Source organism: Platichthys flesus, chromosome 8 (assembly GCF_949316205.1).
Source record: "Platichthys flesus chromosome 8, fPlaFle2.1, whole genome shotgun sequence".
Lineage (NCBI taxonomy): Eukaryota > Metazoa > Chordata > Actinopteri > Pleuronectiformes > Pleuronectidae > Platichthys > Platichthys flesus.
This window is the reverse complement of record NC_084952.1, coordinates 17,070,119-17,088,156: the sequence shown is the minus strand read 5'-3', so window position 1 is coordinate 17,088,156 and position 18,038 is coordinate 17,070,119. Positions and strand designations below refer to the sequence as shown.

At 47.5% G+C, this 18,038-nt stretch overlaps 1 protein-coding gene across 2 annotated transcripts in view; it reads left to right on the top strand.

Annotated features, from left to right (window-relative positions):
* The first annotated feature begins 586 nt into the window (after positions 1-586).
* ebf1a (EBF transcription factor 1a) overlaps positions 587-18,038 on the top strand; it is a 56,385-nt gene continuing 38,933 nt past the window's right edge. For both annotated transcript variants that reach the window (XM_062394150.1, XM_062394149.1), the window contains exons 1-6: positions 587-1,983; positions 2,793-2,949; positions 3,953-4,016; positions 4,823-4,878; positions 6,221-6,294; positions 7,748-7,816. In XM_062394150.1, the coding sequence (XP_062250134.1) occupies positions 1,850-1,983; positions 2,793-2,949; positions 3,953-4,016; positions 4,823-4,878; positions 6,221-6,294; positions 7,748-7,816 (554 nt within the window). In that variant the 5' untranslated portion in view covers positions 587-1,849. The remainder of the gene's footprint in view (positions 1,984-2,792; positions 2,950-3,952; positions 4,017-4,822; positions 4,879-6,220; positions 6,295-7,747; positions 7,817-18,038) is intronic.

The following is an 18,038-nucleotide window of genomic DNA, read 5'->3' as shown; positions in this document are numbered from 1 at the left end:
CAGGACTGATGGAGAACATGAGCAGATCTGTAACATCCTCACTTTTCAGCGCACACGTGCAGCTTCACGCTTCCCTGAGCGACCACGCACGTTCTTTTTTGTTTAAACCATATTTTGTCATGTTATTGTTTTTGTCACTGAGTTATTCTGCAGTGACTGCGATGTTTTTGGACAGCAGGAGAGCGCACAGTTTATCTGTAATCCTCATATTTATGTTGGATTCAGCCCTTAGTCCCGCAAGATTTATGTAATGCATCTAATCAAAGCTAATTTCAAACCATCGGGCTGTAACAGAAGAAAAACAACTGCGAGCCGGCTGCCAGCGTGAATGTGTGTGTGTCCGTGTGTGTGCGTGCGTGTCTGTGTGTGTGTGTTTGTGTGTGTGTGTGAGAGAGAGAGAGCTGAAACTTTTCTTAAGCTCATAATCTGCCGATCAGTTGATTCTTCAAATGAACAGTTGGATTGCTCAGCACAGTCTCATTCTCTTCTTAAGAGGAAAATAAAACATTTAAATTCCATTTTGTGTTCAAATAAAGTCACATTTATTTTCCCTCATGTAGAATCAGTCGTGCACCATGCGGGTAAATTTAAAATATGGCCGTTCATGTGGTAATGCTGAATTAATTTGACGAGCAAAGATAAGTAAACACGATTACATTTTGCGCGCAAGTGGCGCAGCCGTTCCTCATTTTTCTCTCACTCTTGCGCGTAATGATGAGACAAAATGTTTTGTCTCATCATTTTGTAATGATCGGACTCGTGTTGTTTTGTTGAGAGATGTGGGAATATTTTCATATTGATGTTTCAACCGCTCATCAAGTGTCTGTGGTCAGACTGCGTGGATTAAACGCATGTTCTCCCCTGAGCTGCGCGTTTGATAGTTTTGAATACATTAATTGTCAAGTCTAAACACACACACAACGCTTAAACACACACACACACACACACACACACACAGAGACACGAACACACCGCGCACGGGCACAGCTTCTGACTAAGTGGCCGGGGCGGGACCCATGCGTGGGACGAGGCGGGGACAGCAGGCAGGCGGGCGGGCGCGCAGCGTGCTGGTCGGGTTGGTGGACAGCTGATTGTCCGTGTTATTAACTGTGTTTGGAGAGGAGGGGGCGTTGGGGGGCGTTCCTGCTCGGCCTCGCACAGACTCCGCCTCCAACACCTACTAGTTCTCCTCCTGTTTGGCATCCCAGAGATGGTCCAAAGTGATTCCTCAGGGAAGAGAAGGAGCGCAAATCACCGGAGCAAGGAGCTGACAAGGAGCGCGTCGCCGGGACTGCCTTTTTTTAATTGCGCGTAATCTTCCGTCTCATCCATCTGAGCCGAGGACAGGACTTTGTAAAAAAAAAAAGAACCGGAGGGGAAAGCGTTGACTGTTAGTTTTAAAAACCTGACATTTCGCTTGTGTTCCTGTCAGCGGCAGCACCTTGATCCGGGGGACCGTCGCCAACTCGGCGCAGCCTCTCATCCTGCGCTCCCCCTTTCATCGCTCCTCATCTTCAGAGCTGCTGCTGCCTCACTCCTCCGCCTCTTCTTTTTCCTGCTGGAGTCGCACGAGGAGCCGCTAACCCTGGATGCTGACAGACAGCTCCCCTCTTCCCTCCGCGTGTCGCATCTTTTGTTTACTTTCAGAAACACACGCGCAACTAGACGCCAAGTGTAACAGACCACGCCACTTTGCTCCTGTGACAGCGCGATCAGACAGACGCGAGCAGGAGGGGAGGCAGAGGAGAAAGACGAAGAAGGAGGGCGCCAAGGAGAGGAGGATAGAGAGAGTGAGGGAGAGAGAGAGAGTGAGAGAGAGGGACAGCGACAGCTTTGAAGGTGCGTTTTGATGTTTGGCATCCACGAGAGCATCCAGAGGAGTGGGAGTAGTATGAAAGAGGAGCCCATGGTGGCCGGGATGAACGCCGTTCGGACATGGATGCAGGGCGCCGGGGTGCTGGACGCCAACACCGCCGCGCAGAGGTGAGCCATGAAGCCGCCGTGGCGCTGCGCTGACACCGGGGCTTGTCAGGAGGACCGGGAGAGGGGGGAGGAAGGGAGAGAGGTAGATGTGCGGTGTGGATCTCTGCGGAGCGGATGCATCACTCCGGGGGCAGCGTGCGTGCGTCCCCAGAGGACGCGTTTGTTGGATAACCTCCTATCCCGCTGGCTTTAGAAGTTTTGTAGCCCAAAGTCCAACATGATTTAAAGCAGTGGGAGGCTCTAAGTGATTTAGCACGTTTGTGGAAGGGAAGCACTGTTTCATCGAAGCACTTTTTAAAAGATTTAAATGTAACTTTGCTGCGTGGAAAGAGTTTGTGATCATGGTTTTTCAACTCACCTCAGTAAGGCTTTGAGTGTGTTACTTCTCACACACTGCATGCAGAAATATTTAGCCATATTTATAGATGCTGTTTTTCTTAGAAAATAAAAAAAAAACACGAAATTAAGTTGGTGAGGTTTTAAATTCAAAATAATTGTATCCCCAAACGGCCCGCCATAATGAAAGCAGTCAAAATTATGCCTCTCGGGGCCTTTCGCGCCTTGAAACCTCAAGATAAATATTTTATTTTATTTGTTTAATTGTTGTTTAAGTGCTTTTTTACGCGCTGGGAGCAGTTTTTAATTAAATGACACGTAGCTGCGGATTTTCTGAGAACATGTAGTCGGACAAAAACTGGATTTGAAAAGCGGGTTTCTCCTACATGGTTGTGTATTTATTATCAAATTGAATTAATGTGATTTTAATTGGTGACGTGGTGGGCGCCGCTGCGCTGTGCTTGTGTCCGCAGCGGAGTGGGTCTCGCTCGGGCACACTTCGAGAAGCAGCCGCCCTCCAACCTGCGCAAGTCCAACTTCTTCCACTTCGTCCTGGCTCTGTACGACCGACAGGGTCAGCCGGTGGAGATAGAGAGGACCACCTACATCGACTTCGTGGAGAAGGACAAGGTGAGTTTGTACATGATTTCACCATAAAAGATAAAAAAGAGACAGTCTTTATTTGGGAGTGCATAATAAATAGTCCTGTGGTGTAAATGGTGTTAGTGACTGATGACTGACAGCGCTGTGGCCTGTTAGAGTCACTGTGATAAATGAGCAGACGCACTGAACTGAAATCTGCTCTGATGTGATTTTAACATGTGGTTTCCGCAAAGTCTCGCGGAGACGTTATTGTTTTTACTTTTCTTTCTAATCATAATCACAAAAACCCTCAAATATAATCTAATTCAGACGCATTTACTGCATCAAGTGCATGAACAGAAACTTGTGTCCCACTAATGATATTGACTCAGAGTTTGAACCTATATTCCTGAAGGTGCTGTCAGTCAATATATTTAATAAGCTGTTTTTTAAACACTCATCAATCTCAGCGTTTGCAGTGTTTTATTGATCTGTTTGCGAGAGGCGTTAATACTGATGGTTCAACTTTTAGACGCTTGTTTTATTCATCGCCTTGTTTACTATTTAGCACTTTCAAAATGTCCTTTTACTGTCGGTCAATATTTATGACACATCCATCACTGCACGGAAATTCACTGCAAATAAGAAACATTTTAATTATTTATTTTGTGTTTTTGGTCCTCTGAAATGTCTGACAGCATTACAAATAATTTGTATTTTTCAGTAAGCGTTAATCAAGTTTTAAGAGAAGTAGGTTATTTAAATCTGAAGAAGTTTTAAACTTTACAGACTATATTTTTTGTCAATTGTAAAATACAGAAAGGGTTTTTAAGTTGTGCACCGATTTTTTTCATTCTTTCTTTCCGGTTCTAAATTGATTTAATATGATTATATTTGCAGTTAGATTAATCTAACATGTTTGTCATGACAAAACGATAAAACAATAATGATAGTAATAATAATGAGAGGCTGCGGCCGCGCACCGTGATCGTCCCAGGAGGAGCTGGCTCGCTCTGACTCTGAGCGACTGTGTTTGGTTTGATTTTCATAGGAAACGACGGGGGAAAAGACCAACAATGGGATCCATTATAGACTCCAGCTCCTCTACAGTAACGGTGAGTTTGGGTTCCACCGTTTTTTTATGGAGCAGAAACAAAAGCAGAGAGGCAGATGCGACAAAGCAAAGTGAGGGAACTCAGGAAACAAATGTTTTACGAGGTCAGATCGTTTATCTTGCTGTTTTATTTATTTAACTGAACTGTTTTCATGAAGGATGGTTGATTTATACGTTTAATAAAATGCTTTAAATGTTATTATTTACACTTTATTATTATTAATATTATTGTTACGTTTCATTTAATTTTTTCACTCTCTCAGGAAGTATATCTTCTCTGGTCAAAAGCCCAAGGCAGCAAAAATATAATTCTTAACATCCTCTTTTTTAAGATTTTTTTTTTAGCCTTGTTGCCCTGATTGAATAATTAAATTATATTGATTAGAATACAGAGGGGGGGGGGGGGGGGGGGGGCTGTGTTGTTTTTGTCCTTCCTGTTGTTCCACATTTTTCACAATTAAGTTCTCATTAAGCAGTTTTAGAGATAAGAATCAGCAAGATAAAGAAGGTAAATTAAATGCGCTATAGTTCTAAGCAAATTGTGACAGCACGCAACACACAGTGGGAGTCATTAGGACCAGTTTGTGCTCATTGAGTTTTCCTGAAGTGGCTCACAGGGGGAAGTCTGGATGAATAAAACTTGTGATCTGAAGCGTTGCCTTTAGATGTGACATGAGATCTGCCAGTTGCATTTTAACCATTCCTCTCTCCCTCTCCCTCTCCTTCTTTTGCTGTGTGTGTGTGTGTGTGTGTGTGTGTGTGTGTGTGTGTGTGTGTGTGCGTGTGTGTTTGTGTGTGCGCGCGCAGGGATCAGGACAGAGCAGGACTTGTATGTTCGTCTCATTGACTCCATGACTAAACAGGTAAGATGTTCTGCTTAACTACGATGCTTCCCAGAATGAAAACTCTGCCATCAGCTCACTGGTTGTGTTGGTCTGAATGTTGGCCCCCACCTCCAGCCGCCCCTCTCCTCCTCTTGCTACCCCCCCTGCATGCCTGTGTCTGAGACCCTCAACTTCAGCACAGCACAGCCGCCTTGATAAACGACCTGTCTTACCTGTGGAATACATTTACAGAGGCCTAGAAAAGTAGAGGACATGTGTCCTCATACTCTGCTGTACACAGCAGCCAGTAAGTGGGGACGGGGTGTGTGTGTGTGTGCGTGTGTTTGTACAAGCACCAGGCAGTATGTGTGTGTGTATGTTTGTGTGGTGTGACTGCGTGATTGTGCACATGCAGTGTGTGAATATCTCAGCGAGGTGCAGAGGCAGTTGTGTTAGTGTTGTGAGGGAGACAGTGATGCATGCCAGCTCACTCTTTGAGGACCTTGACCCTCATTTCCTCAATGTGAAACAGAACAAACTATCCCACAGTCGTGTTATGGCCAATTCAATCACACAAAAGAAACACAGAGCAGCACATGTGTAGGGTGGCGCACACTGAGGGAAAACTGCAGGAGGAGGAATTCGATAACGAAGAAAATAAAGCCTCTTCAGCTCTGTTTTGATATCAGGTCTTTTTGTTTTGCCAATTCTGCCTCTAGTGCCATTAGGCTTGAAGAGAGTTTGCCTTAGCATGAAAGGAGTAGGAGGGGATGTTGTTTGTGTGTGCACATGGATGTGTGCATTTGCATGTTTATCACGGTGTGTGTGTGCGTGTGTGTGTGTCCGTGTGTGTGTGCGTGTGTGTGTGTGTGTGTGTGTGTGCAGGGTGATCAGAGCCCTGGAGAGCATGTTGAGTGGGGTTGGAGGGGTAACCAGACTAGATTTTTGGACGCTGTGCTGCATGGACCAGATGGTGCACTATACTCCAGTCTGGCAGTCCAACTGCTCACTGTACGCCGCACATAAACACTTGGGCCTACACACACAAGCACAAATGCACACGCAAGAATAAACACACACGCACGGGCACACACACACACACAAATAATTTCTCTGTTACTGTCTCTGTCAGAACTGAGCGTTCCTGTTCAGGGGGACTGGATTCCCACGATACACACATTTGCCAGATTGACAACACTGCTCCCAGATGAAAGACACACTCACACACACACACACACACACACACACACACTCACATACACACTCACTTTCTCTTCTGTTTTATTTGGGTCTGCGTTGTGCTTGCTTTTTTCTCTTTCAGCGTGCCACATAAAAAAATATAAATCGTTTTCATTCTAACTTTCTGTAATTCCCTCTTTAGGCGATTATCTATGAGGGCCAGGATAAAAATCCAGAGATGTGTCGGGTTCTGTTGACCCACGAGATCATGTGCAGGTAAGACAGAAAACCAGCTTACGACGCGCTCTTTATTTCCCCGAGTGTAAATGAAGATGAATGTTTTACTCACGTTGGGACTGTCTCTGTTGGTGTAAAGAGGGGGCAAAGACATGAGAAGCACGACTAAATTACAATAGGAATCTTATCATTCTCCTCAAAGTGGGTTGGGGAGATGTGCCCTGGCCTATTTTTTTGTCTCTGTGTGTGTGTGTGTGTGTATCCTTCTCATGTTCAGCTAATTAGGACAAGGAAAAGCTCATTACTCAAACCCATCCTCCTTACTCTGTGTAATACATGCAGTTTGCTGTGTCCTGACAGTGACTTATGTGCAGACTCGAATTACACATAAAATACAGACACACACATTGACCCACACTCGCACACACGCAGGCACTCACTGAAAAGTAGGAAGCATTTAGAATCAATGAAAAGCGTCCTTAAATGCATCGCACAGCTCCCAGTGACCGTCCCTCACAAAGCCGCCATGTAGAAATACATGTAGAGGTGCATGTAGTGAAATGGCCGGTGGCGAAAGTGTAGCCACTTCCTGGTTATCACACAAGGCAATTTAGACCACTTGTTTTCATATGCTGCAGGAAACGGTAGAGATCAGAAATCTGATCTGGCTCTCCAAGCCTCCTGTCCTGAGGGACCCAAGAAAGCACGGAGAGGGGGGGTCAAACTCTCCCCCCTCCACATCTCTCACTCACTTTTATGTGTGTCTCCTCCCATACACATCCAGTAGATACACACGTGCTGTCAGACACAGGTACACACAGACACGCTTAAACCATACACACACTTTTGGGTGGGTGTGCGGGGGAGAGTGGGGGTGACGTCTCACAACACATTGTTAAATTGTGCTGCAGTCAAATGATTTAAAAAAAAAAAAAAAAAAAAAGAGACTCGTCACATCAGTATGCAGCCCCCTTCTACCCAGAATGCACTACTCCCCGGGTCCAGTGGGACCACTCTGTGACCCACTTCTGAGAGCGAGAGAGAGAAAGAGGGAGGCAGGATAGAGGGAGGGGACCGGAGCTGAGGAAAAATAGAGAACATAAGATGTCTGGTTGTGTGATGTCAGACAGAAATGGAGCTAACCTGAGCCCTGGAGGCTAATTCAAGTTTGTATCCAGCTCCCATACAAACGGGCTGTTTTTGCTCTTCCCTTCTAAACTTTGCCTAAAATCTCCGGGCTGATCTCGCCGGCTGATCTCCCCGGCTGTAGCACCAGAGCCCCGGTCTTACCTCCACAAGCCCCGCAGAAATCCAACTCATGCTGCTCCTTCACGAGTCTCACGCCCTTTAGCTCCTCTCTCTGTTGCCTGAGTTGTACCTTGTCTTGCTCCCCGTGTTGTTAACATCATGGCATCTAACACTGCTTTGTCTCTACCACCCCCACCCTCCTCCTCCTCCTCCTCCTCCTCCCATTCTTTCACCCCCTGTGCAGCCGATGCTGCGATAAGAAGAGTTGTGGCAACAGGAACGAGACCCCGTCAGACCCCGTCATCATCGACAGGTAAGCAAACTCTGCCCTTTGACCTCGGCTGACGTGACGCTGCGCTGTCATGGCAGCACGTGTGGTTGTTTCTGAACAAGGGGAGTGAGTGTGCAGAATACATCGGCGGAAAATGTTGCAGAAACACAGTCCAAAATCACGACAACATTTTATTTACATTTCCAGTCATCACAGTTATTTTCCCACGTGTGATTTGGCTGAGGACATGTAACCTGCGGGCCTAATAGAACAGGCCAAAGTTTGTTCCCATTTTCTGCAGCCATGATCGTGTGCGAGCAAAATGTTTGAAACAGCAGTAAATAATAATCCAGGGTTGTGTTAGAGTGTGTGTGTGTGTGTGTGTGTGTGTGTGTTTGGAGGAGCAATCACTGAGCTGTTGAGCTTCAAGTGAGGTCTGACAGTGTTTGTGCGGTCGTGCTGATGACTCCGTTGATGAGCGTTATTGGCTGCAGCCTGGTGTGTGTGTGTGTGTGTGTGTGTGTGTTTAAATCTCACTGTGGGACGGGGTTAGTTTATCGACGGTTGACACTAACACACTTTTTACTTTGAGTACACACCTTTCCCCTTCCATCATAAACTACCTCTGACTGATCTGCTGCAGCTCACATGATTTATGGCCGGTCGGGAAAAAAAGAAAAAGAGCAGCCCTGTAGGTTTACAGTGTGGCTGCGCTGTGTGTGCATGTGTGTGGCACACGTGTGGACAAACGGGCTGAGAGGAGATTTATTTGTTTATACTTGAGCGTTTGCTGAAGCGTGCAGATTTAAGGCGGCTCCGCTCGAGACGGGAAGATGAGCTGAAGTGATCTTCCACAGAAAAGTCACCGTCTCTGTGTTTTTGTGTTATCAGGTGAATAAGTAGGAGTTGTGGGCGATTCTGGTTTGATGGTCGGATTTGAATTTGTCACATTCACGTGTGTTTGTGTTAATGAGGCGGTGACCTGTGCTATCGGATGAACACAGCTGTCCTGTTCTCGCTGCTGCTCTGTCAAATACTCTTTACCTGTGTATGTATGTGTGCGTGTAAGTCTTTGTGTGTGTGTGTGTGCGTGTGTGTGTGTGTGTGTACGGGCGCCACCCTTGTTCCGCTCCAGTGAAGCGGAAGGCCTCACCTCAGTGCTCCCTGAGACAGCTGCACCCCACCACATGGCCTCAGACAACACGCCTGCCCATCACTCTGTGCCATCTTTCTGATTTCTGTTTCCCCTTGTGCATACTTGTTGAATTTCTCATCTGTGCCCCCTCCATCACTCCGTATTTTTCGGGGGGGGGGGGGCGGGGCACTGGGTAAACTTTCTCCCCCGCAGTTGTCCCGCACTTTTTGAGCCACCTTGGTGAAACAGGCTGCCGCAAACAGCTTTCTTTCCCACACCGAGCATGTGTTGTGGCCGCTCGCTGGCGGTATTCCCCCGGCGCCCTCGTGGCTCAGGTGTGAGGGCAGCATTAACGAACAACAAATTAGAACAGGGGCGGGGGGGGGGGGGAAGGAAAAACAACAGCAACATATCTCCCTTTTCCTCTCTTCTGGACACGAAAATAGGTCAGGTGAGAGGAGAGTGGTTGTGGGGGTAGGTAGCTTGTTTTAAAGAGTGTGTGTGTGGGGGGGGGAGAGGTATAAGGAGAGCAGGGTTTATACGTGCGCTCGTTTAGTACCACTATATTCTTGGCAGTTGTAATAATCAGAGATTCATACACAAACAAACAACTGTGAGGCTGAAACTGACTCAATTACCGCGAGTTTCCCTCCTTCAGATTCATAAAGAAATATCATCAGCACTCGGCCCCCTTTCCACCCTTGAAGTTATTTAGTTCGTTAAATAAGGGCTCGTTAGCCCTCCGCTGTTTCACAGAGATGATTAGATTTTACAGCCCTAATTAGCCGGGCTAGCTCTAACTCTTCTGGAAGAGTAATGGGTCTGATTGCCTAATTAGCTCTCTCTCGTTAAAGACGGGAGAAACAGGCCACTGCAGCAAAACCGCAGGAACGGGGGGAAAAAAAATAAAGTCAGCTAATGAGAAACTTATTTGATTGTTAGGAGAACAAATCTGGTAGGGTGTGGAATCAGCGGCGCTCTGGGTGCTGTACTGGCTCTCCGGGAGGATCCCACTCTCTCACCGCTGTGTGCATCTCGCCCCCTGTTGAAAAGAAAAATTTGTTTGGGCTTGAAAGCACCGACGAGGAGCGACGTGATTCCGATTTTAATTACGGAGCGTTTGTTTGGGCCCACGATGAGCGGGAAAGCACTTAGGGATGACTTGGATTTTTACTCGAGTCGAAAGAAACATGCCTCCGCGTAATGTCGTGCTCCCCGGCTGTTTCGGTTGAGGCCTGTTGGCGGCCGAGGCAGCGTTTCTGTTTCACAACCATTGTTGTCATCTCCCACCGTCTCCGATGAGTTTCAAAGCCCATCTGATGTGAATCAGCTCGTGCCGGAGACGAAGACAGCTCGTGCCATATTTTATGTATGGAATCTCGGAGGTGGTGAGTGTTTTGGGAACTTCAGAGGGACCCTGTCGGGACATGTTGCGTCTGTGCTCGACACTGTGTGGGGTGAGGGGGTGGGGGGGGGGGGGGGGGGTGCAGCTGAGAGGTGAGAGGCTCCCGTGTGCCTCTCCATGTCATCCCCAAGGGAAGCTTGTGTGGTCCACTTTAGCCTCTTACAGCGGCAGGATAATATGAGGGGAGCCCTTAACCCCCCCAACCTCCACTTCCACCTCTCTTCGCAGTCCTGGTTAGCGTGGGGTTAATCATATGCAGCCACTGCCAGTCAGCCTATCATGTGCCTAGATGGGCCTCAAATCACAAACACGTTTCCCTCTCACCCATGTTACACCTTTGCTGTCTCTCCACATAGCCCCTCTTAAATCTGCGCCCTCTGACACGGAACTGCTGTTGTTCATTTTCATCCATGTAATTGTGGACTAATCTCTCGGCCTTGCTCGCTTTGGGGGTATGACTGTCCCTGCGGCCCCGTGTGTCCTACCACCACCTGTGTCCTGTGTCCCTCTCCTGCCCGTCCAGCTCCCCCAGGCCGGCCGCAGGGTGTCCCCGCCGGCAGGGAGAGCCTCTCTGGAGGAGGGGGAGAGAGACTCTGTGTTACCAGAGATAAGGATCCGCTGGGTTCGCCCTGCATATCCCATGATCCCCATTTCCAGTCACAGCGAGGGGAGCGGCGCGGCGGTGGGGTTGAATTTACATGCACACAATGTTGTTTCAGGTTTATTGCTGTTTTTGAGTGTGTGTTTGTGTTTGCACACACTCCTCGCAGCCCGCTGTTGATGTGGCCCATTTCCTCGCATGCCGTGTCTGTGCTTGTGTATCCGCGTCGATGTTGGTTATTTCCCCAGGAGTGTGTGTGTGTTGATAGAGGCCACTTCCTGGCGAGTGTGTGTGTGTCTTGAGTGAAGAATGTCGGGCAGGAAGTGCTCCTCCCGGGGAGGATGATGTCATGGCCGACGGCTTCCTGTTCTGCGAGCAGAGTGGAACGAGGTCTCAGCTTCATGGTGGGTAGTTAGCACTTGTGGACCAGAAGCACGCTTCATGGTTTTTGGTTTACGTCTCAGCTGCTTCTGGTCTGCACCTGGGTCATCAGCCGACACATCTGGACAGAAACAAATAAACTTCTCTCCCCGTGTTTTGACGATTGGTGCATTTTTCAAGCCAAAGCATTTCTTGCTGGTCACTCTCCGCCTCTTTGTCTCTGTTTCGAGTGGGGAACCCCATTATTGTTTTGGTAGTTGCGTTTAGATGCACTTCCTGGGGTGAGAGGTCATGTGTTGTCTTGGCTTGGCTAACGTGTGCTAGTGAATAATGTATGTCATTGACTTTATGTCAGTGCTGCCAGCCCCCCAAGCCGAGCCCACCCATGTTTAATTCATCCATCTCATTTGTGTGTGCGCTTGTGTAAATGCACATGGGTTTGTGTGTGTGAGAGAGAGAGAGAGAGAGAGAGAGAGAGAGAGAGCGAGAGAGAGAGAGCCAACATGTATATGTGTGTGTGCCATTTAGAGGCCCAGTCTGCACCTGTCCAGCCATTAGCCTCCCTTCTCATTTGCATTTGATGCTAATGTGGTTTACTGGCAGCGCCTTCCGTCCCCTCACTGCAGTTTCACTTTCATATCCACGACTGTGTTATGGTGACAAGGTGAAAGCACACTTGCAGCGCAGTTATCCTTCATCCCACTGACTGCAATCAGCTCTGATCTACTGGTTCCTACCCACTGAGGTCTTCATTATTTGCTTATCTTACTTATGTTTTATTATACGCAGGATTCACCCTCCCTCCTCTATTTACCTTTTTTTAGCGGCTGAATTTCCTGTTGTTTCGCCAAGCACTAGCTTGATATTTCCCTCTAAGACAAAGAACAGCCAGAAACTGAGTCACGAGATCCTGAGAAGGATGGAGCTCATCAGCCAGGTTCCAAGATTAGAAATCCCCTTTATTCTCTGCACAGAGATTTCGACTGTCAGCCACATTATTTTAACCATCCTAGGTAGACTAACCACGAGCTACCAGATTGTGAAACAATGTTAAATGTTCCTGTAGAAGCCCCAAGTATGATATCGATTGCGTTTTAGTATTTACTACCCACAATCCTCAGGTGTAATAGCAACATCTCTGATTAGTAGAGCTTCGTGTTACCATGGAAATGTTTACCAGAACTACAAAAATCATGTCGGCTATGATCGGCTACGTTTGGCTTTAATCAGAGTGTTCTGCATTACTATACTAGATTACAATGCTGTACACAATATGAAATGTTATATTCAAGAAGAAACATACTGGATGTCCTTCGCAATTGTTTATGGGATGCGTAGTTCCTTTACTCTAAACATAATTATGTTCACAGACTTGTACCTTAGCCTTTTTTTATCTGCTCCACCTCAAATATTTTATGGACACGACTCATTTCGTAGTTGGTCTTCCTGGTTTTAGGCAAGTCATTTTTTGAAACGTCAATGGAGGAAATTAAAGGGGAAATCAACTTACGGATCCAGAGCTGCACTAAAATGGCACTGTTGCGCTCTATAATGTTGCTCATGTGGTGGATTACAGTAGCTGCTCTGCACCTTTATCAACTTATATGATCTTATCTCAGCTTGTTGTGGTAGAAAATGTGCCATGATTTTTCAGAAGGTCCCCCTCCTCTTCACGCGTTGTGTTTTCTTCTCGATGTGCTGTTGCTTTTTGTGCAGTCTTAGGAGGGACGGCTGTATTAGACGTTATCAGAGGCTTTTGAAAAGGACCAGGCCCTGAGCTGGTTGTGGGGTTTGTGCAGGGCTCAGGGGCAAAGAGGCAGAGTTGCTGGCTCATCGATATGCAGGCAGAACTCCCCTCCCTCAGGTGCTGGCTGCCTCACAAATCTGCACATGCACATGCACACACACAGATGCAGGTCTCACCCCCAGATAAACTCGTACACAACAACGCATGTAGATGCACGCATGCGCAGGCTTGACACTCCACAGGCGCGCACCAATATAATACACACCCTCGCAGATTGACCTGCAACTCTCTGCATCTGTTTGGTTGTGTTCTTTTTTCCCCCTGCGGTGGGACCCCCCACCCACCCCCAGGGCTGGAGGAAAGCTGGGCCCCAGGGGATGGACTGCTGTGCTGATTGACAGCAGGGAGTTTGGAGGTCGAGGAGCCTCTAAAACAGCGCTCCCTCTTTCTCTCTCATCCAGACCTTCAGCGCTCTCACCCCCACCGACAACTGGCTCGCTTTCATTTGTGAACACCCCACAATACAAAAAAAAAAAAAAGCGCTGTGTATACCTGAGTTTGTTTATCCCAGTATGAAATATCAAATTAACACAAGCTGTTTTTGTTTTGCGGTGGAGGAAACAATGAGAAACACACTGGAAATAAGCATTTCTTTTTTTTAATGCTCAAGTTTGTCTGCTTGTTGCATTGTTTAATTCTTTCCCCCATTAAACTGAAAAAGAGCTGCCATCACACTTTATAGGTACTTACTCACGCTCACCAGCTGAATGCAGGTAGCAGTCAGTTTATTAGGACGTATAAAATGTAATTTGCAATGTCGTTATAGGGGAAAGTTCTGACTTTCACGGCATGGGGAGTTTTTTGGCTGCGGCTACCGTAAATAGCCCGGTTGTAGCTCTATTTTCTCTGTAAACTGCTTTGTCATTACTGCTCAACATTCCACGCTTGACCTGCACGGCCGCTCTCCTTGGCCGTCCCCTCTGCCTTTGTGTCAGTGTTTGCTCTGTCCCAGAATGAAGGGTTTCGGCCGACCAGAGCTGACCCAAATGAGTAGCGTCCTACTTCTCTGAGAGCTATTTAAGACATTTCTCTGTGTTGGAAATTGCAGGACACGGAGCGAGAGATAGAGATAGAAGGGGAGTTAAACAGAGTGAAGATATATTTACCATATGAAGGCTCTCATGTGTGACGTGTGAACACGTGTGGTGCTGCGAGTGAGAAAGGAGCGACGTTTTCCAGGATTTAGTCCGCGACTCGGCCCCAGAAGATGCGCTCAATTTGCTTTTCAAATGAGGCGTGAAGAGCACGAGTGTGTGCGCCTCTCAGTGTGATGCTATACATTTGGACATGCATGGTTATGTGTGTGTGTGAGTGTGTGTGTGTGTTTGTTAAGCAGGAGCAGGGCTTTGTTTTCTCGATGCTCTGATGTGTGTGGACAGTCTTGCGCAGGGTCCACTAAGTGCTCTCTCATAGCCAATGTGCTACGCGGCTGCCTGTGCTGCTGCTCGTAATTGAATAGACACACCAGCAGCACGCTCTCCGCTGAAGGATACTCAGGCGTCCTCTCCCAGCAGGCCGCTGAGCCACGGTGTCATCCAGCAGTATCGCTTTCTCAGACCTCACTGATTATTCATTGTTTACTGATTATCTCCCGCCAAGTGAGATCGCAGACTGAACGCGTCTTGCCCGCTCCATATGTACCCCCCCCGCCCCCCCCACCCCAATAGCCGGCGTCTCACTTCCTCCCATCCCGTTTCCCTCCCCAGCCTCCTCCTCTGGCACTTTACCTCAGCGCCGTGGCCCAGGATGTTGAGTCCAGGTGTCCAGGATGAGTGCCGGTGACCCGCTGGGCCCGAGCGAGGTGTATAGCCGGTTGATTGTTTTCCATCAATCTGTCCAGGAAGAATGGATCGCTGGCCGGGCGCTCTGAGCGGCGTTCACCGTTTCACACGCCACAATGGAAGGAAAACCTGCTCGCCATAGAGAGGAGACAGGGAGGGAGAGATATGGAGTGCGATTGTAGCAGTGGGTCTCTGCGACACAGAAGTGATCCTTTTTAAGAAGTTCTGAATAGGCTGCTCGACTTTCCATCGGGTTTAGGTTTCCTTAAAAGCACAGGAAAAGACAACATACACCTAGTGTTATAGGCCGACTACAGAATTGCAGAAGTTGTCAACTATTCCCAAAAAGTAGCTGACTAGTAGATTAAATGCAAAACGGAATCTGCCATCTTTCTCTCCGGTTATACTTGTTATTCAGCTATGCGTTTGCGTAGACAACCCGATGCCTCTTTGGTACACATGACAAAACTCAGACCGTGTGGAGTTAACGAATTTGCATTTTGTAGAGGTCTTATACTGCCCCTACATCGCCCCCTACCGTTCCCCGTACGTACTGCATCGTGGCATCGTTGCGTTAATTTCCGAGGATGTGCCCGACCGAAGCTGCAAACGGACGCAGGATACGCGGGGCAGGTACGCGCAGTTTAAAGCAAGTATGTATCCCACTGTAACAGACAACTGTACATGCATTGCCACTGCCCCTAATGCTTTGTGCTAAAACCGCAGATGAAAGACCGTTCTTCAACAATTCACAGTGTCGACTAGTGGTTTGATCGGTTGTCGAGTAGTCTGTGAAACCCCTAGCAGCTAGTTAGTACTATCAATAAGTACATCACCATTTCCAAGGTGAACTTTTTCCCTATATATGAATATTGTGACATTGAGCTTGACTAATTTGAGCTGTAGCATTAAGAGACGAAAGCAGATCTTCAAGGGAAGCGTCTCTGCCGTAATTAAAAAGTAAAGCAGGGACGTCAACACGCAGACAATTATGGTCAACAGCATTCTTCGATCAAAGGGACAATATATTTCCACACTCCTAATGTATTCTTTTTTACTTTGCATTAATCATCAGCAAACGAGACCCAAGCACATGTCACCGTTCCACTTCAAAAAGCCGAGCTGGATTTAAAGGCCCGTGTTTGTGTTTATGTAAGTGACGAGGGGAGACAAAGTAAGGCGTAGGCAATCGACGCAGACACTTTGTTGTTTTACACCGCCTCACCCCCTTTTGTGTGTGTGCGGCTCACGTTGTTTGTTTGTTTGCAGAGCGGCTTGACCTCGCTGAGAAGAATGTTCGCTCGTTTCCTCTCCCTCCCGTGTTTGCCTCTCTGATTTTCTCCATCCATCTGTCTCTCTTCTCCTTCTTCCTCCTCCTCCTCCTTCTCCTCTTCCTCCTCCTCTTTTTTTTCTCCTTCTCCTCTCCCTGCCCCTCTGTCTATGTGTCTTTTTTTCTCTTTTGGTCCTCCCACTCAAAACTCCAGATTTAACTCTGGAGGTTTTTTTCGGTTAATCACACTTGGAATCTCCCCCCCCCCCCACACGTTTGAACGCTCTTTCCTCGGCAGCGCGTTATGCGGCGCGGAGAGAGTCACGCTAATTATCCCGGTTATTGGCTTCTCCAACATGGTAGCTGACATTTACATGAGGTGACATTCAGTTCAAATGCGTAGACCTTCGCAACCTTTTTCTGGAAAACAATTAACAGCACAGCTTTCTCCTCTGCCTCCCTCCTGTACCCTCTTTCTTCTCTCTCTCTCTCTCTCTCTCTCTCTCTCTCTCTCTCTCTCTCTCTCTCTATCTCTCTCTCTCTCTCTCTATTTCTACACACTACTCCCTCTCACTCTTCCTCTTGGCTATTGTCTCACACAAACAGGGAAGATTTACTGCCAAAAAAGAGTGAGTGTGTGCGACGAGGAGAAATTGTTAGTGCACACGCTGTAGCAAGTGATTACCTGCTTGTTAACTGACAGTTTTCCTTTTTGGTGGATTCTCAGAGGAGTTTGCAAGAACGAATAACGTGGAGACGGTATAAACTTTGCTTTTGCAGCATTGTACCTGATCTTAAACTGTTTCTCCATCTCCTCCAGTTTATCTGCCACTGACCCTAGAAAATGCACTCTCTTACACACACACACACACACACACACACACACTCACGGTAAGACATATAGCCCACACACGCACGTGTTCAAACACAAAGACAAACTTACAAGCGCGCCGCTAATGAAGCGCATCTCTGTTCTGTCATGACGCCTGTGTTAGCATGACAAGATGTTTACACACAAAATCACGCCCGCGCCTCTGATGTGGGCCGGGATGAAAGAGACATGAGAGGAGAGAAAAAAAATAGGAGGCAAAGCGGCGACGGTGAGCGTCGGGTATGGACTGCTTCTCTCGGTTTGACAGGAGGAGAGTTGTAACAGTACCCCACTGAGAGCCGAGAGAGAAGACTCGGAGAGATGGGCAGACAGACAACAGAGAGATAGAGAGAGATGTACCTGGAGGAAAAATGTTCTGAAAAGGAAATCATTTCTCTTCTGTCTACGGAGGACTTCTCTGAACTCGACCGCATTCTCAAATCCAGAGGAAAACAATTAGATCCGCCCGCTTCCCCCCTTGTCCCGCAGTGTAGATTACAAATGAGCAAACCTGGCATTTATCACATTACTACAAACATTTATTAAAGCCGGTTCCCCTCGAAAGCTGCAGAGATAACAGTGGGTAATTGCAGAGACTGGCTCTATTAGTTAAGTATGCCTAATGTCACTGCCTCAGAGCATTAATGGACGCCGTAGTGTTATGTTCCTGCGCTCATTACCACCCCACTCCCCTTGAAACAGATACACACACACACACACACATACAGCGTCTCCCCCCTCCATTGACCCTGCAGCAGGAGTCTGTGCCACTCTAATGAGAAATGGAAAACACTGCTCCGCAAGACACACACACACATATATGGATTAACGCACACATGCACACAGTGGGAGCCATTACAAGGGGACAGAGGGGTACAACAGTGTAATCACACACGCCCAGGGAAACAATTGTGCCGTTATCAGAGTGATCACATTATAAAAGTTTAATAAACACCAAACGGCCTAATGGTGAATTAGCCTGCATCTGCCCTGTGTTGTGCCAGGCTATAATT